This window comes from Dama dama, chromosome 11, assembly GCF_033118175.1.
Source record: "Dama dama isolate Ldn47 chromosome 11, ASM3311817v1, whole genome shotgun sequence".
Classification (NCBI taxonomy): Eukaryota; Metazoa; Chordata; class Mammalia; order Artiodactyla; family Cervidae; genus Dama; species Dama dama.
Genome location: NC_083691.1, coordinates 5,346,789 through 5,365,455, shown reverse-complemented (window position 1 = coordinate 5,365,455; position 18,667 = coordinate 5,346,789). Strand labels below are relative to the sequence as shown.

The 18,667-nt window shown below is 50.3% G+C and overlaps 1 protein-coding gene across 15 annotated transcripts in view; it reads left to right on the top strand.

The window, feature by feature from the left end:
* PRRC2B (proline rich coiled-coil 2B) overlaps positions 1–18,667 on the top strand; it is an 84,949-nt gene that overhangs the window by 26,981 nt on the left and 39,301 nt on the right. For 14 of the 15 annotated variants that reach the window (XM_061154368.1, XM_061154376.1, XM_061154372.1 and 11 more), the window contains exons 2-10: positions 855–1,024; positions 2,036–2,213; positions 4,238–4,340; positions 6,610–6,682; positions 10,660–10,803; positions 12,665–12,906; positions 13,363–13,484; positions 13,924–14,066; positions 17,719–17,809. In XM_061154368.1, the coding sequence (XP_061010351.1) occupies positions 910–1,024; positions 2,036–2,213; positions 4,238–4,340; positions 6,610–6,682; positions 10,660–10,803; positions 12,665–12,906; positions 13,363–13,484; positions 13,924–14,066; positions 17,719–17,809 (1,211 nt within the window). In that variant the 5' untranslated portion in view covers positions 855–909. Of the gene's footprint in view, positions 1–854; positions 1,025–2,035; positions 2,214–4,237; positions 4,341–6,609; positions 6,683–10,659; positions 10,804–12,664; positions 12,907–13,362; positions 13,485–13,923; positions 14,067–17,718; positions 17,810–18,667 lie in introns of those variants that run through there. The other variant, XM_061154377.1, reaches the window with a different exon arrangement.

Genomic DNA, 18,667 nt, shown 5'->3' with positions numbered 1-18,667 from the left:
ATACATTAATTCCAGTGGGAAGTAACAGTCACTCGTACAAGTTTTTGTTCTCCCACGATCAAATTTAGAACCTAAAGCCAAGGGTGAGTGTAGAATGAAAGCACTGGAGCTGCTGGTCCTCATTGCCTCACTGGGTGTTTAAATCGATGCGTGCCAAAGCGAATGAGGAAGGTGCTTCTGGAGGAGCCGGCAGAAAGGTAGAAGGTGGCACTCGGGAGACGCTGCTTCCTTGGCTGGCCTCTCAGGATTTTCTCCCAGTGGAGGGCAGACGTGGACAGTACTGCCCACATGGGCTCCGCTCCCCAAGGGGGCCTGCTGTCTCTCCTGTCTGTGCCTCAGAGAGCCCTGCTCTTGGTGCCTGAACAGGTGTTTCCCTCTGGGTGCTGCTGCTTTGGTTTGGAAAGCGCCCATACCAGCTACTTCGGGTGATTTCCTGGCTGTGCACTTCCCTCTTTTGCTCATCCTGGGAATGGACAGCTTTCCATGAGGAAGGCGTTATTTGTGACATTACACTGTTGTGCTACAAGGGGATGAGGCTTTGTTTTTCCACCTTGAGGAGCTGTCCTTGATTCAGAGGGTCTGATGTGTGAGGTTTACCTCTCATTGTGGCTGGTGAGTGAGAGAGTGCAGCTGATTTTCAGGCAGGGAGAGTTCCTATCATTGGAGGTGGGGTGGTGTCTACAAGATGCACTTTAAATGTGAGAAAGGCTGCCTGTGTGTGGGAAGGGCATCTTTCTAGGGACAGAGTCCGAAGCTTTCTTCACATCTTCATGGAGATCCATGATCCCTAAGGATTCAGTTCACTGGATCAGAGATTCTGGAGGATTAACACTTTTTTTTTTTCCAATTCAAAGGCAGATCGGGAGCGGTGCCGAGAAAAATTTCCTTACTAGATGACATTTCATCGCAATGTCCGATCGTTTGGGGCAAATAACCAAGGGCAAGGATGGGAAAAGCAAGTATTCGACTCTCAGCCTGTTTGACAAGTATAAAGGAAAATCAGTAGATTCAATCAGATCCTCAGGTAAGAGCGGGTGGGAGCCCAGTACCCTATGCTCTCCCTTAGGCGAGACTTTCAGGTCTAGGACCAGGAAAACCTAGGGTCCCCTGTCTGGTCAGAAAGATGTGGTCCACACAAGCCAGTCTTCTGGGCCCATGGGGTCACCCCCATAGTTCTTGGCGAGCGCATTATCCTCTACTTCTATGTGATGTCCTATTTCAGACCCTGGACTATCCTGACTGCTGTAGCAGGATTATTTCCTCATCTGTCTTGTCTTATTGAAGCGCTGGCTATTTTGAGCCTGATGGGTAGAATGGAATTTAATTTGCGCTAGAGTTACCCTTTTTAGCTTTTGTGGTTCTGCTATTCCGGAACTTGGTGGGAAAATTTCCTGTTGATTCTGTCCACACCCCCTGAAAATCTTTTGAGTGTCGGGGGCCCTGCTCAGGCTTGGCTGAGTCCCTGCAGTCCTGCTGTCACGAGCCCAGAGCAGTCTCCCCTTGCAGAGGGCGGTGGTTGTGTGGGATGGAGGTTTTGGGGCCTGGCTTTCCACTGTGCCCTAAACTTAAACTCCCTGAGCCTGCTGCCCACAAGTGACCGGAAGCTCCGCAGTGGCTTCAGCAGCCTGTGTCTCTGAAGTCCTCGGTGAAGAGCTTGTAAATGACTACAAGTGATGGCCAAGCACTTTTGTGTGTTTTTGTTTTTTAAATATTTTCATTTATTTGGCTGCACTGGGTGTTAGTTGCCATATGCAGGATCTTTAGTTGCAGAATGCGGGCTCTTAGTTGTAGCATGTGGGATCTAGTTCCCTGCCCAGAGATTGAACCCAGCCCCCTGCATTGGCACTGCAGAGTCTCAAGTCACTGGGCCACCAGGGAAGTTCCTTCTGTGTGTTTTCATGGCAGATCTGTCCCTTGTTTTTGTTTGGTTGCCGATGTCATCATCGCTTAGAGTTTAGGCGAGCAGCTGAGTGAACCCAGCATCTCTGCTTCAGTGACTTCTGTGCAACATCTCTTTCCATCCCTCCCCCCGCAGTTATTCCTCGACATGGCTTACAAAGTCTCGGGAAAGTTGCCACGGCCCGGCGCATGCCACCGCCTGCAAACCTGCCAAGCCTGAAGTCTGAAAACAAAGGAAACGACCCCAACATCGTGATAGTACCCAAGGACGGAACAGGATGGGCAAACAAGCAGGACCAGCAAGACCCAAAGAGGTGAGAGCGAGGGGTGGGTGGTAGGCAGGGCTGGAGGACGCCTCTCCCACCTCGACGCCTGCTGCTGAGTTGTTTCTCGCTTCCCGGCTCCTAGAGCCACAGAGGCAGGGCTTCTGTGAGCCACCTTGTCCCCCAGTGATCAGTGTCCCTTGTGCCTCATTAAGAAAGCCCTCATCACTCCCAGAGGAGCGTAGGCAATGACTCGAGCCAGTTCCTGCATGAGCCACTGTGGACAGAACCGAGCGCTTGATTCTGGTTGGGGTCCCTGGATGCTGGGCCCCAGGTGGAGGAGGAGGAGCCTTCCGGGCTGTGGGACTACAGCACCCCACACAGGTGGCCGCCCTGCTCCCCACGATGGTCACTGGAGAGAGCCACCCCGGGCCCAGGCGCTCCGGGTCAGTGCGCAGCTGCCCTGAATCAGGGAAGGGCAGGAGGGCATCAGGGAAGGACAGGGCCTCACTGAGGCCGGCAGGCAGAACCCGGCTGCTGGGGTTTGCTTGTCAGGCAGTGGAAATGGAGCAGTCTGGCCTCGTCCACCTTTGTGCCGTGTGTCCCTGAAGTCTGGCTGCTGATACCCTGGACCCAGAAAGTAAAGGTGACCCAGATCACGGCCTGCCAACAAGGGTCCTTTTCTCTAATTGAAAATAGCCCAAAGCTTCCTGTAGTTACTTCAGACAAGATGTAGAGAGTGAACAGATTATTCAGCCAGGTAATCGATCAGTAATAACCAAATATTGTAAACATTTCCTAACAGTCTGTATAGGGATCGTCCCGATTCATGGTATAGTGTGATTTGTAGAATCAGACACTGCTGTGTGATTTCTAGCCAGGCCGTTTATTAGCTTTGTGGATACTGGGGAGCCATTTGACTTCTGACCATCAGTGTCCTCCTGTGAGGTACAAATAACCCCTGGCTCCAGTGCTGGCTCCAGGAGAGGGATGAGAGGACACGGGTCACATGCTTGGCACAGGGCCTGGTGGTTGGCAGATGTCAGTGTTACTGTCATCATTCCTGTCAATCATAGACACTGCAGCCTCTAATGAAACTGATGCTACACATTTCAGTGTAAGCAGTGAAATGCTTCTGCTACTGCTAGCTCTAGAGAGAGAGGACAAAACCTCACTCCTTGCTTTTATCTGGTCTTAATGCTCCGTCAGCACAGCATCAGGCACCTTGAACGGGGCTGGTGTGCTGAAGCATGTTTGCCAGCGAGAGGTGAAGAGCGGTGGTAGAGGCAGCAGGTTGCCGGCACTGCGTCTCTGCTGCCCTCTTCCTGGCCGTCAGGGAGGTGGCCGAGTTGGGGGGGCAGGGCACACCTGCTGGGACTCAGTGTTTGGAGTACACAGAAAAGTTTGTGTGGTTTTATCTGTCATGGAAGAGAATCTGGAGATTGGCACATTCTAGGCCATCCCCCTGTGTTGTTAGAAGAAAGCAGTGGATCCACGTGTGTTGTCATAGAAAGATGTCGGGTATTGAGTAAAACACAAGTTACTGAGGTGTGTGTGTGATGTTAGCCTACTTGTGTTAAAAAGCACTATGCTAACGTGTGTAGAAAAATGTGTTAGAGTTTCTCTCTGGAGGATGAGATGGTGACACATTCTGCATTGTTTGTATTTATTTTTACCTTGAGCATATATATTTTTTTCATAAACCAATAGGTTAAAAAAAAAAAAATCTCCTGTTTCAGAGTGGTCAGCCCCTGAGGAGCTGTGAACCCTTGGTCAGGAGTGAGAGGCGGGGGCCCTCCACCCACTGCTGTAGCTGCCCTTGTGGCAGATCGTCGTCTCTTTGTTGTTCTCAGCGGGCTTTGAGTCTTTGCAGGCAGAAGACTCTGCAGGAAGGCAGAGGACTGGCCGTCCTGTCAGGGGTCGGTGAGCAGACCTCACATGCTGTCCAGTTTCTCATTCTCTTGGCCAGCCTAGGAGTCTGTCGAGGGGGAGGTATTTTTATCCGCCATCGGAATGTGGAGGGACCCTGAGGCCATGGCCTGTCTGATCTTCACGTGTGTCCTGCCTTTGTCCAGTTCCAGTGTGACGGCCTCTCAGCCGCCGGAGTCGCTGCCGCAGCCGGGTTTGCAGAAATCTGTCTCCAATTTGCAGAAGCCGACACAGTCGATCAGTCAGGAGGTAGGTGCTGGGGACCCTGTCGCCAAGAAGGGTGGCTCCATGTGACCTGCCCGTTCCAGAGACCAACCTGAAGAGTGACTTTCAAGAAGGACCCCAGATTCGGGATAGAATGTAGATGCCTAGTTGGATTCCTGTTGGCTTAGCTCAAGGTGAGTCAATTGGGCAGCTGCATGCTAGATCGGGGCCCCCCAGTGTCTCCCCGGAAGCAGGAGCCATAAGCAGACAGCAAGCATTAGGCCACAGAAGGTTCAGCAGGCTGGTGAGTTTGGAAAACAAAACAAAGCAGGTGCCTTCACTGGGTTTCTCAGCGTCAGACTTTCTGTCTGTGGCTTCAGTGTGCTGATGTGTCCTGGGTCTCCAGGTGAAGGACACTGTGGACAGCAGGCCCCGAATTTACTTGTCCTTGGAAATGTCTTTTAGCAGACTGTCTCTGGGGACTAGTGTTTCTCAGAACACGCTTTGTGGATTAATGAGCTATAATCCTTCATTTGTTGATGCATTTCAAACACTTCTTTAAACAGAAAGTCATGATTAATCAAGAGCTCGTATTGTACTTGGTCCGTCAGCGTCTGTGGGTTACAGAGGCCAGCAGCTGGTAGCTGGAAATCTGGACAGATACCTGGCACTCGCTGGCTCTCTTGAAAAGAACCACTCTGTGGGGAACGTTCACGGCTTTGCCAGAGGGACACCCTTCTCCAGCCAACACTAAACTGTGCTTTTAAATCAAAGGAGAAGAAGGAAAAAAAAATCCACATTCATGTGAGACTCCATGTTCACCAGCCTAAGTCCACTGGGCCCTGTTGAACAGTGGGTAGTGTGGAGTTCGTGTCTCTTTCCCAGATTTGAGACCAAGTGTGGTTAAGGGGCCTTGGTTGTTTCTGCAGCCCTGGTTCTATGTCAGAGCTGGCTCTGCAAGCCTGTTGGAGATGAACTTGCTGTGTCCCCGCTGCGCAGGGCCTGGGCTTCCATGGAGAACGGGTGCTGTGGGACTGTTGGGGTCGGGCCAGGCCCTGTCCTGGAGCCAGCCCGCAGCCCCTCTGTCCGGCGCTTCCTGGCTTTCCTCTCCTGCAGAGATGGTGAGGGGAAGAGACCCCCAGTGTTTTCTGACTTTGAAACCTCATCTCAGAGGCAGTTCGACTCTGGGCATGCGATTTGCAGCAGCGTTAGTAACCCTTCCTTGGCCGGCCCCATAGGCCTTCTCTTCCAGTTTGGTGCCCTTGGTGGGCGAGGGCCCGGGGCCCTGTGACTGCAGACCCCAAGGGGGCGGCTGTGGGATAGCGGTCACCCGGGGCCTCTGCCTCCTGGTCTGGAGGCCCACCCCCCTCCCCAGCTGTTCAGACCCCCCAGGGCCTGTGGGCATTCCAGGCCACTTGGGGAAAGTCTGTGATAAATGGGTTGTTGGACCTGGTGAGCTCTGCCTTGGAGGCTGGAGAGACCGCCGTCTACCCTGAGCGTGTGTGGAGGTAGCAGCAGGGGAGGACAGAAGGAGGGAATCATTTGATCTGGGATCCAGTCCAGTGGGTGATGAGACGTCACGCTGCATCAACTCGGTTTTGTGTATCTCTACCTTCAGATGTTAAGGCATGTTGCTGGGAGAGGCAGCTGGCTCAGTGACTGGGGCCCTGACGGGGCTTTGGACCCTGGCAGGGTGGGAACAAGGCCTGGCCTCCCTCCCTACCTGGGTGTCAAACCCAGGTGACCCCGGTGTGCCTGGCACCTGGCCTGCATGTAGGGAGCTTTCAGCAAAGGTGCACTGAGCCGACGAGCCCAGATGCAGGGGCGTGGAAGGCTGGGCTTGGGGAATCGGGCCTTGGAGGATGACAGTAGCCGTGGGAAGTGGTGCCGGGCTGGCCAGCGACGCAGTTCACTGTCGACACAGGCACGTCAGCTTACCCACGTGTGTGTTCTCTTAGCAGCGGCACAGTTTTTAAGGCACGCACTGGAGTTGGGGGTTGGTCTTGTCCCTGGAGCAACACACAGGATCTCTTTGTGGGCACGTGTTCCAGGGTGCAGCTCCGGCTCTGCTCTGGGACCCTGGACTGGCCGCTTGCCCTCCGGCCTGCTCCGCATTTGTCGTGTGGCCAGTGCTTCCTGAGCCCGGGCTGCATCCTGAGTGGAAGGCTGTGTGGCAAGCACGTGTGCTTGGGTCTGCCCGGGTAGTGGTAGTGGGTGCAGTGATGTAGCCTCAGCGCACCTTGCTGTGATGTGGTCGGGGCGTGGAGAGCAGCCCGCTGGGCTGGCCCTGTTCTCATTCTCTTCCTTCTTTCAGAATACAAATTCAGCTCCAGGTGGACCAAAGTCATGGGCACAGCTGAATGGAAAGCCAGCAGGACACGAAGGTGGTAAGTGTGCATGTGGTGTCGCACTGGGTCGTGGGAGGGACGAGTACCTTTTCTGGACTGTCCCAGTGCAGTCCAGGCAGTCTTTAGCCTGAAGCTTTGTGGACTCCTCGCCAAGCGAGGTACTGCCTTTGTGTGGAGGCGCTGATTCTGCAGACCATGTCAACTCTCTGGTCTCACTGAACATTATCACTGAAGACAATCCCCCTGGTGTGCGAAGGAGACCCCAGTGCTGGCCCTGCACACCCCAGTTGGCTGAGCTCATGGAACAAGTCCTTGCTCAGCAAGCACCTGCCTCCTCCCTCATGGGGCGAGGTGTCGTGTGCGGGTGCTCTGGCTTGCGGCCTGGGTTTGTAAATCAGCAGGTCTGGGAGCTGAGCTGCTTGCTTTTAGACGGTGGCACCAGAGCCGGCAGAGGTTATGTGGGGTTTGTTGCCATGGTGTCCCTCCTGACACAGGGAGACACACTCAGATGACTGTGGTGGTTCAGCCCAGGGACGGTGGAGGGCGCGTGGGAGGAGGAAGTGTCTAGAGTCTTAGGTCAGTGCCGAGCGGCGCGCTGAGATGGCTCCAAGCAGGCCGGGGTACAGTGGTTGTGTGGTGGTGCCGGGGAACCTGGCTCCCTTGGGTCTGTGGGCCCAGGGTCAGCAGGTGTTTTTGCAGGGAGCCAAACATTTGGATTTCTCTCTGGACTCTCCTGGTTTTCTAGTGTTGGGGGCATGTTTCTAGCATGACGCGGAGACAGCGCCAGGCAGCGCCCCGAGCTGGAAAGAAAGGGACGGAGGTGTGAGCGGCTCGACCACAGCTGCCCTTTCCTCTGCGACCAGCACAGGCCAACGTCTTTACCCTCAGCCCTGTCCTGGCGTTGCCGCTGTCTTCTGCGCATCCCTGCCAGCCGAGGCCTTGCCAGACCTCACATGTCATGGTTGAGAGTAGATACCAGCTCCACACACCAAGTGCCCTGCACAGCTGGCTGCTCTGATGCCCTGAGCACGGGCCCTTCTGGGTCGGGCTGCCGTGCGGGTGAAGGCTCGCACTTCCTCCGTCTCCAGTGGGGATGTCAGTCAGTGTGGCAGGGGACACACAGCTCCAGCCGGGAGGGCGAGGTGGAGGGAGCCAGACAAGCAGAGAGCGGGTGGGTGGGGGGAGTGACAGGGCCTTTCAGACCTAGACAAGGTCCTTCCAGAGGCTTTGTGGAGACCGTTCACTGGGCTGTTCACAGTGGGTCTTTGCGCTCTGTAGCCTCTTATTTCTGTGAGGTTGAAATATTCTTATGTAAATTCAGTATATTTGTTTTTAATTAACAGGAACGGTAGAGGTTATTTGAATTAAAGTTGGCACAGCTCTTATGGAGGGCAGCCTGGCACTGCCTATCAGTACCAGCCTGATACCCTCTGATCTGGCAGTTCCACTGTGGGGGGCAATCACCCTGCAAGTGATACCTGTTACAGCTGAGTGACACAAGATGACTCACTGCCACGTTGTAATCGCAAAAGATTGGAAGCAGCTACTTGAAATGTCCATCAAATAATGGTACTTAAATGAAATGTTGTTTGGCTAGAAGGAAAAAAATGCAGTTTTCTACTGATCTGGCAAGCTTTCCAAGACATATTCTTAAGTGAGAAAAGTGTAGAACAGTACAGAGTATTTTACCATTTGTGCAAAAAATCAGGACGAGAGAAAATATGTTTCTAGAAAATGTATGTGCATTAAAAAAAAATCTCTGGAGGGAAACATAAGAGGAAGGAAGGGAGGGAACGAAACAGAAAAGTGCATATTTTGTAAGGACATTTGATGTGGATCAGGGCTTCCCTGGTGGCTCAGACAATAAAGAGTCTGCCTGGAAAGCTGGAGACCCCAGGTTCGATCCCTGGGTTGGGAAGATCCCCTGGAGAAGGAAATGGCTACTCACTCCAGTATTCTTGCCTGGAAAATCCCATGGACAGAGGAGCCAGGCGGGCTGTAGTCCATGGGGTTGCAAAGTCCCACACGACTCACCAACTAACACTTTCACTTTTCTTTGATGTGGACATATGGGGCACCTGGGTGGGAGGAGGGCTTCTGTTGATTTTTCTTTAAGGCTTTTTACCTTTGAACCTTTTGATTTACTTATGGAAATAAAACTTGGTTTAGAAAATAATCCTAAAACACAGTAAAATATCCTGTCAACATGCGGTAGCTTGTCTGGGAGGCGGCAGAACCCAGTAGCCCAAGAGAAAAGAACAGACGTGTGCTGACTGTGACCCCTCCTGCGTGGGGGTTACAGCCTGTGAGGCTTCCAGGGCTGTGCACAGACATTTTCACGACTTTGGAACTGTTGAGGTTCTTCCTGAGTTGACAGACTCTGCGTGTGGAGGGTGGTCCCTGGCCTGTTTCAGCTGGACCAGGCCCAGGCCTGGCTGTGGTTCAGGCAGAGTCTGGAGGTGTGTGACCTGCAGGCTCTGCTGTCTGAACCACCAGCAGCTCCCTCTGGGGCCTTGCAAGAAGCCTCTGATTGGCTGCCTCCATTCCTCCTGGCAGAGAACAGAGGGCAGGAGGGAATGTTGGGTGAGCGTTACAGGGCATCGAAAACTTAGGAATACAACTTTGCTGTGAATGTTTGAGTTCTTCACTTTGTCCTGTTTATCTGTGGAGGGTAAGTTTTATTCATGATTAGAATATCACCTTCATGATTATCAAGACAGGAAAAAAGTATTAGGCTTTTGTTGTTTTTTTGGTTATTACTTTAACTTCAAACTGTCTACCTTCTTTTTTGTGTGCGCCCACACGACATGTGAGATCATTCCTTGACTAGGGATGGAACCTGTAGTCCTCTGCAGTGGGAGCTCAGAGTCTTAACCCCTGGACCACCAGGGAAGCCCGTCTATTCATACTTCTATTAAAAGTATTGACTTTCATATTTCACTCCTGCCAATGACCTTTTGATACAATGAGGCAACTGTGAGGGCAGTGGTGCTCCTTTGTGACACCTGGCGATTATCTCTCAAGTGAATCATTGATTAGGAACGTGTCCGTTTACCCCCCCGGTGGGTTCATTTAATCCCCCTGGACCTTTTTACTAAGGGGGTTGGTGAACGGATGGCCACCTTGAGCTTCTGCACTAACCCTGCTGCCTCTTTCTGACAAAGCCTGCTGTCGTCAGCAGGTCCTCTGATCAGTAATACCTAGGGACAGACTTGGCTGTATTGCCTGGGAGTCAAGGTGAGTCACAGTTGGATATTTTACTGTGTGACGTTGCTGTTGCTAAGTTTGTGTGGTGCTGCACATGTGCTGTGTTCACTGAAGGAACCAGATCCCACTCCAAGCCCTAAAATGCATCACTTGTCAGTACCCGTTCATTGAGAGGTGATGGCAGGATCCCAGTGCTCCTTGCTCTGAGTGATAGGAGCATGCTCAGGAAAGGCTGCTTCTCTGCAGGGGTTGATAGTGTTGGGGGCTGAGTGAGAGAACAAGGAAAGAAGTTGTTCCCAGGATTGTAAGGGTCAGTGTTTGGCCTTGCAGGGCTTGAGGAGCTTTGTAGGAAATGGTTTACTGGAGTGGACAGACAATCCAGGAGGCAGTGTGAGCTGTGAGGTGTTGGGGAGGGGCATTACCTCCACCCAAAAGCCACTGACCTCACTGACAGTTTTCCCCAAAGACCATGCTTGTCTCCGCCCGCCCAGGACCACCACTGAGAGGATGGTACTGCCTTCCTCCAGGAGTGGGAAGGGAGGCTCAGACTGCAGTAGCTGCCGTACCTGATCCCTGCCGTCTGTGACCAGCTCTGGCAGGGGGCCTGCTGCGGTCTGCGGGCAGCCTCCCATCGTCACCCTCGGGAAACCCTGGTGCTACTCTGTGGGCACAGAAGGCCAGCCCAGACGGCACCGCGGGAAGCAGTGCCCTTCAGGGTGGCGGGGCCGCCAGTGTGCTCCAAGGCTGACGCAGAGAACCATGGACGCCAGTCTCATCTGCCCCCTGAGTCTTTCCGATTCTCTTGACAGGTTTAAGGGCCTCAAGCCGACTGTTATCCTTCTCTCCCGAGGAATTTCCGACGCTGAAAGCAGCTGGAGGGCAGGACAAGGCTGGCAAAGAAAAGGGCGTCTTAGATCTGTCGTATGGGCCAGGACCAAGCCTCCGCCCTCAGAGTAAGTGAGCTGCAGCCCCCGTCTGGAAACAGCAGAGTTTCCCTTCAGCTTCTGCCCCTCTTAGACACAAGCCATCTTTCAAGCAGCCAGGCTCCCTGCCTGGAGAGCACGGCTGGCGATCTTGTACCTGGGTCCTTGTGTCTGCGGACTCACTCCCCGGGCTGGACTGGAGGTCACGCCTCCCTTCCTGTTCTTTGGGTCAGTCCAGACCTGTCCACCTTCCCAGCAGTCACCGGAGGCTGTGCTGTGCCTGGGTGGTCACGGCAGGGACAGCTGGACCAAGGACGAGTTAACTTGATTCCCAGTTCAAGAGCTTATTTTCTAAGCAGTGGTTTCCAGAGTCCTGTCAGAATCACTTGGGCGTTCGTTAAATCTGATTTCCAGCCCTCTCTCACCCCCCAGCCGAATTAGAATCTGTTTTTTAACGTTTCCCTGGTCGAGTAGCCAGCCCAGCACTCATCTCCATGGCCCCTCATCTGGGGTCTGGCCAAGGGGTAGGCAGGGTTGTGTAGCAATTCTTACTGGTAATACTTTTTTTCATCATGGCCTTGGGTGGTTAGAATTTAAGGTGTTGTTTGGAAATGGGATTTTCCATCAGTTCTAATCACGGATTCTGAAATAGACGTTGGGGTGGAGAGTTGATCAGGTCTTGGAATATGAGAGACTTTTTTATCTGCTTGTTTTGATTAATCCCCAAGGTATCCCAGAGTCAGAACGGATATCCTATAAATGAAATGATCACTGTGCAGCTCTTTAATAAAACATACTGTCTTCTCAGTGGTCTATGCTGGGTTATTTTGTTTGTTCCAAATATATAATCAAATTCCTTAGGCCAGAAACATCAACTTTCTGGGATTAAGTAAGATGAACTGCTGTAGGACTGTAACAGTTTAGAACTAGAAGAAGCTTCTGGAATCAGTTCTGTTGCCTTGTTTGAGAAGATGAAGAAGCAGATGACCTCGGGTGACCAGGGCTTGGCCAAGGTCATGTAAAAGGTGGCTGAAGAGTTGGGAGCAGTGTGACTTTGTGGCTTCGATCCTGGGTTCCATTCTCTTAGGGGTCAAGTACTCAGGGACCTTTCATGTTTCAACTTCTCTAACTATAAGTTGAACGAACGAAAAGAGGAGTGTTTTTGGCTCATCTGATTCCTTGTTGGCCTGTAATCCCACCAGGCTTTGCCACGTTGAACAGGAGAAAGTGTCATCTTAAAACGATGGTCAGAGAAGATTGGCAGATTTCAGTCTGTGGCCTGCAGGAGGTCCCCCCAGGCCACTGTGGGAGCAGGTGGGATGAGGCCTGAGCAGGGGGGCCCAGACTCTTCCAGCCCCTACTTGAGGGGGCCAGTAGCTGTTTTCTACATTGCAGCTAGGAAGTCCCTGACTAGAGTTGGCACTGCTGAGCAGGGTTTGAACTTGGGTCAGGAACTCTGGTTCCAACATCAAGTCCAGTGCCAAGCCCGGTACCAACCCCGATGGGACTGGGTTAGTGTGAGTGGAAACAGTGACCCAAGACTGCTCTTCCGGGGCCTTCTGGGTCTCTTTGGGGTGTTAGGTCTCAGGTTGTGTGGTCTCTTGAGTTGATGAAGGAAGAGTTGTTGTTTACACTTGCCTTCCCTCTGAGCAGACCATGTTTTGTGTTTCTCTGACAGTCAGACACCCTCGGCAATTTCATACTCATTGGCCGGATGTCTGCCCCCCACCTTCCCTGACAGACTTGACCAGTCAACTCAATTCTTCACTTTTGGGTGTTTTTTTTTTTTAATTTTTGGTGAGTGAGGGGGGTCCCTTGACCTTCAGAACCTCATAAATCCCTCCTCCCCCCTCCTCTTTCCTCTCCCCTTTTGCCCCCTTTCAATTTCCAGATGTGACAAGCTGGAGGGAGGGCGGTGGGCGAAACATAATTTCTGCCACGTCTCTGAGCGCCTCCCCAACTGAGCTGGGCAGCAGGAACTCGAGTGCGGGAGACGGAGCCCCCTCCTCGGCATGTACCAGCGATTCTAAGGACCCCTCTCTCCGCCCGGCTCAGCCTGTCCGAAAAGGGGCTTCACAGTTCTTGGGGAATGTATACCACCCACCTACATACCATGACATGCTTCCTGCTTTTGTAAGTCTTCAGAGTGTGCATTCTGTCCCCACAGCGTCAGATCGTTCATGTCCGGCAGAACCTACTTCACGTGGTTGAATGTCCACTGTGGGTGTCCCCCCCCATCCCACCCAGTCTCTTTGCCCTGGTACCTTACCTTGGAGGTTTCCATTACTTTTGCATTTTCACTCCCCCTTTTCAAATTTTAAGGGCCTCTGGCTTCTTCCCTGGTGATGTGGATGTTATCTTAACCTTGGTTCTTTTAGAAGAAGGAGAGGCAGGTATTCCCCAAGACACATGTCCCCAGATTTGTGTACTGCTGGCAGGAAAAATGGGGGAGATGGTGCTAGGATTAATTGGGAAAACCCAAGACTTTCCTATTTCTGTTTCCCATTTGCCAGAACAAATTCTAATGCCAGTGGAACTCAGACTCTGGGCCATTATTGGAAAACCCTATTCATTGATGTTATGTTTCAGATGTGTTCACCACAGTCATCAGAGAACCAGGGTACAGTGGAACGAGGATCTTTTCCCCTTCCTCAGCTCCGTCTTGAACCCCGTGTTCCTTTTAGACAGTTCCAGATGAATGACCAAGACGGGTAAGGCCATTGTAGTCACGTATGTAGAAGTCACCCTGGTTGGTGATATTGGGACAGTACAGTGGGTTTACATAGGGAAGTGCTTTGACTTCTGGAGACCTCAGAAGCTAGAAACCAGCCTGATAGCCCAGGGTGTGTGGGAGGGCTGGCCTCTGGGGCAGGATGAGAGGAGGGGTTGTGAGTTCAGGTTCTGGTAGCTGTTTATTGATGTCACCATAGATTTAACACTGAGCATCTAAAACTGCAAAAAGAAGCAGAACTTCTCTTGAGGATGTATTTGTTGATTTTATGTTCTTTAAAAGAGGGGGCAGATTATAATATCAAGGGCACATGTGAACCTTTGCAGTGGGGGGACATAGTTTTAGAGAAGTATTTGGGTTTGCTTCCATCTGTGTACGTGACACCAGCTCAGCATCTTTACTCTTCTCTCTGTCATCAGAAAAGAAAACAGACTGGGAGTGAGCCGCCCAATCCGTCCACTGAGGCCACTGGTGGAGCGGGTGCCACGACCCACCATCGTCAACGCAGAAAACCTGAAGGGCCTTGACGACCTGGACACCGACGCCGATGATGGATGGGCAGGTGGGTGGTGCATTTGCCGGTGGGCTCTCAACTGATGGTTCGGCAGGTGGGGACCACACTCTTGTTTCTGCTTCTTGCCAAGGTTGGCAGTTCCTCTGATACAGAGTCTACAGGGACCCCTGGGGGCAGGGAGCAGCAGACAGCCGTGGGCCCTGAGAGATCCTTGCTGGTACCCTCACACAGCCACGTTGTCTTTGTCTTGGTCTTTCGTCTTACTCTTGGAGGGAGAAAGAATTTTTTTTAATTTTTTTTTTTCAGAAAGAATTTTTGTAACGAAAGAGTTAATTAAACCAGGAGTGTGATGAGCCCCACATGTGCGCCCTGTCACTGCATTTCAGCAGGTTCCAACATTGTACATTATCATGATCACCCACACTCTCAATCTGATTATTTTCTTTTAAAATTCTTCTGGACGTTTGTTTCCAAGTAAAAGGCGCACATTTAGTTGTATGGGTTTGATAAACCCACGTGCTTGAGCAGCACAGCCACGTCAAGACACAGTACTCACTCCGTTCCTCCCTAGCCAGTCTTCCTCCTGACTGCCCCAGGCCTCCCCCTTCTGATGAATCCTGACTGCAGATGGATGGAGTGGTGCAGCTTTCCTCTGTAAGGTTTGCGAGATCCATCAGTGTTATTATATGTGTCAGTGGTTGCTTTTAATTACTGAGGTATGTGTCATTGTATCAAATCCTGTAATTTGCCCCAAAGTTTATTATGGATGCTGTTCTCATTTCTCTTGAGTTCGTGTCCAGTAGTGGAGTCGTTGGTTAAAGGGGAAGGGTGTGATTAGGTTTGTCAGAAGCACCCAGGCCCCCGTGGTGGCTGGCTGGTGTGTACTCCAGCGGCAGTTCTCAGAATTTGGCTCTGCATCCTCACAGTGCTCTGATGTTGGTCTCTTTAATTTTAGCCATTCCGGTGGGTGTGTAGCGTTAGCTCATTGTGCTTTTAATTTGCATCTTGCTGATGAGTAATCATACACTCGTTTTCATGCCGATTTGGCTACTGGTATCTTTTTTTGAGTGTTCATATACACATCTTTGGAGACGTAAAAGTTTTTTCCCACTGCCTGCCTGATCCATTTTCTTAGCACTGCATTTTGATGAGCAGAAGTTTTAAATTTTGATGAAGTTTAACTTACAGATTTGTGTTTTTTATGGTTTTTACTATTGTGTCTTTTATAAAAATCTTTGTCCCTCCTGGTGGCAAAGATACTCCCTTATGTTTTATAATTTTAAGACTGATTTTTAGATGTGTGGTCCATGTATTAAATTGTATATGGTGTGAGATGGGAGTTGGGGTTGATTTTAATCCAACAGGATACCCAGTTGTTCTGACCGTTTGTGACAAGACTTCTCTTTGCCTGTGGCATTGCTTTGACACCTTTGCCAACAATTGATTGATCACCTAAGTTTGGGTCTATTTCTGGACCCTGTTTATTCTATTTATTCATCCTTATGCCAGTACCACACTGTACCTTTGTAGTAAGTTAGTGTAAGTTTCCCAGCTTTGTTCATTTTTAAGATTATTTTACTCTTCTAAGTCCATTTTCATATAAATTTAGAATCTTTTTTTTTTAATGATATATGTAAGATTTGTAATGATATAGATATCACTCTTTTTCATCCCTGATAATTAGATAATTTGTATTTTTTTCTCTTTTTCTTGTTTACTTCTGCCAAGGGCTCATTAGTTTTACTCATCTTTACAAAGAACTTTTGGCTTTAATTTTCTCCGTTGTTTGATTGTTTTCTAGTTCACTGATCATTTTAATTGGAACTTTGTAGATTTCTCATTTGATTCCATTGTAGTCACAAGGGCCTGTTCTGTGTGACTTCTGTTCTTTCCAGTTTATTAAGGCTGGTTTTATCACCGGGATATGTGGTCTGTTTTGGTGAATAGTCTAAATGCATTTGAAAAGAGTGTATTCTGTAGTTGGATGTCACATTCTGTATGTATCAGTTTAGTCAAGGTGGTTGGTAGTGTCGTTCAGGTCTTGCGTACTAACATTTTTGTCTAGTTCTATCAGTTACTGAAAGTAAGGTGTTAGACTCTACTACTGCAGATTTATCTGTTTCTCCCTTTAATTCTGTCAGTGTTTGCTTCATTTATTTTGAAGCTGTTAGACACATTTTTTAATTTTTATGACTGATGTGCTGACCATTTATATTGTTCTCACATACTCTTCATCTCTCCTAACACGTCTTGTCTTGCAGTCTGTTTCGCCCTGTGTCAGGTCATTGTTCAGACAGTTTTTATTGTTGTCGTGCTGTGTTTTTGCATCCACACCCTTCAGCCCATTTGTATCTGTATGCCCTGCGAGGCTCTGGGAGATAGCGTGTGATCACACTTGCTTTGTCGTCAGATCTAACTCTTTAACTGGATTGGGCTTTTAGTCACATCCCTTTTTTCAGTGATATAATTCATGTGACAGATTTTCGTATTATGTAAAATTTGTCCCCTTAAAGTCTACCATTCAGAGATGATTAGTATATTAACAAGTCATCCCCACTGTTGAATTCCAGAACATTTCCATCACCCACAGACGAAGCCCCGTACCCATGAGCACTCACTCCCAGTGACCCCTCCCTCCACACACAACCTCTGGCAAGCGCATCTACTTTCTGTGTCTGTGGATTTGCGTGTTTTGGACATTTTGTACAAATGGAGTAGCACAGTAGGATATGAGGCCTTTCACACCTGGCTCTGTCACTCAGCATGATGTCTTCAGGGGTCATCATGTTGTAGCTTGTGTGTGAACTCTTTTTTTTTTTTTTTTTAATATGGCTAAATCCTGTTCCATTGTGTGGATCTACCACATTTTGTGTACTCACTCATCAGTTGATGGACACTTTCTGCCACCTGAGCTACTTGGGTTTGGGAGGGCCCTGGGGCAAAGCAGCCACTCACAGATCTCACTGCTCAGGAGAGTGTGTTGGCGGGGAGGCCTCCTGGCTGGTGTCTGCCTGCTTCTACTCACTCCTCACCTTCTAACATACTTGCAGAAAACTTGGTCTGCACAGATTTAAGGACTGTTCTCTTAACGGAGTTAATCTAACCAGAGAGGCTACTGTGCTGTGACCAAAGCCAGTACTGTCTTTCACTTGTATTTTTGTTGTTATTGTTTGTTTATTTATTTTTTAATTGAAGGATAATCGCTTTACAGAATTTTGTTGTTTTCTGTCAATCCTCAACTTGAGTCAGCCATAGGTATACATCTGTCCCTGCCTTTCTGAACCTCCCTCATCTCCCTCCCCATCCCACCCCTCTGGGTTGATACAGAGCCCCTGTTTGAGTTTCCTGAGCCAGACAACTATTCCCATTGGCTGTCTATTTTACATATGGTCACTTGTATTTGTTTTAATATGATTTTTATTTATTTATTTGGCTGCATCATGTGTTACTTGTGGGATCCAGATCCCTGAGCAGGGATCAGGCCTGGGCCCCCTGCACTGGGAGTGTGGAGTCTTAGTCCCTGTCCTCCACTTCTCTCTGCAGTGTGTGTTCTGGTGGTGGCAGCCGGGGGTGCCCCTTAGCCAGGTGGGCTGGCGCCCTTCCTGCCTGGAGGCAGCCCTCCCCCCTCCCCCAGCAGTGCTCTTACCACTGTTGGGATGTGCATCTTGTCTCCTTCTCGCTGGCCCTCCTCCTGTTGCAGGCCTCCATGAAGAAGTGGACTACTCCGAGAAGCTGAAGTTCAGTGATGATGAGGAGGAGGAGGAAGTGGTAAAGGACGGCAGGCCAAAGTGGTAAGGGCCCCATCCCTGCTCATAGCACTACTCCCGGCGTGGGAGTTGGTGAGGTGGGGCATGTGACATTTAATGGATATAGGTGCACTGGTGTTCTCCGTGAGCCGTGCGTGTCCTGGTCACCCCGGCGACCTCACGTGGGCAGATACTGTTACCATTTTGCAGATGGAAGGACAGCTGTTTGGGGGCGGGGAGCCAGGGTGGGCATCAGGCATGGCTGGCTGAGTCCTAGCCATTTAGCCACCGTGCCCGCATTTGCCCAAGTGTGTCTTGTAGACTGATTGTTCTGCAGATTGCTTTGAGAGTGGTTCCCCTAAAGGTTTCTTTGGCCAAGCAGATTTGGGAAACTGCCTGGGTTCAGCTCTACTCCAAGGGTGCCCAGAGCCTAGGGTGTGGGTGCCACAGCCTGCTGGGAATCTGGGAGTTGGGGGAGAAACCGAAAGCAGGGTATGCCATGTTGCCTAAGCATATTTGACCACTTGAATCTTTTCTCTCTCTTTTTTGGGATCATTTCGTTGGACTGACTCTTGCTCCCAACACCATTTGGAAAATACTTAAATTGTAGTCTAGCTGGTCTAGTTTTCAGCAGAATACCAGTAGCATTGGCTTGTGCTTTTAAAATAGTATCTATGGTCGCTTTAATCCGCGTGCCCACCCCACCACCACCCCAGTATTGGCAAATATGGATGCTTCTCTTTGTATGGAATTGCCTGTTTCCTTTGTATATATATCTGTTAGACTTACTGTGCTTTCTGTGAAAATGTGATTACTGTTTTATGGTGCTTAGATAGTAGTGCTTTGGTATTTTTTTTTCCCTTTGTCTGTTTTACTGTCAGTAATTGAATGTTTATGTAGTTG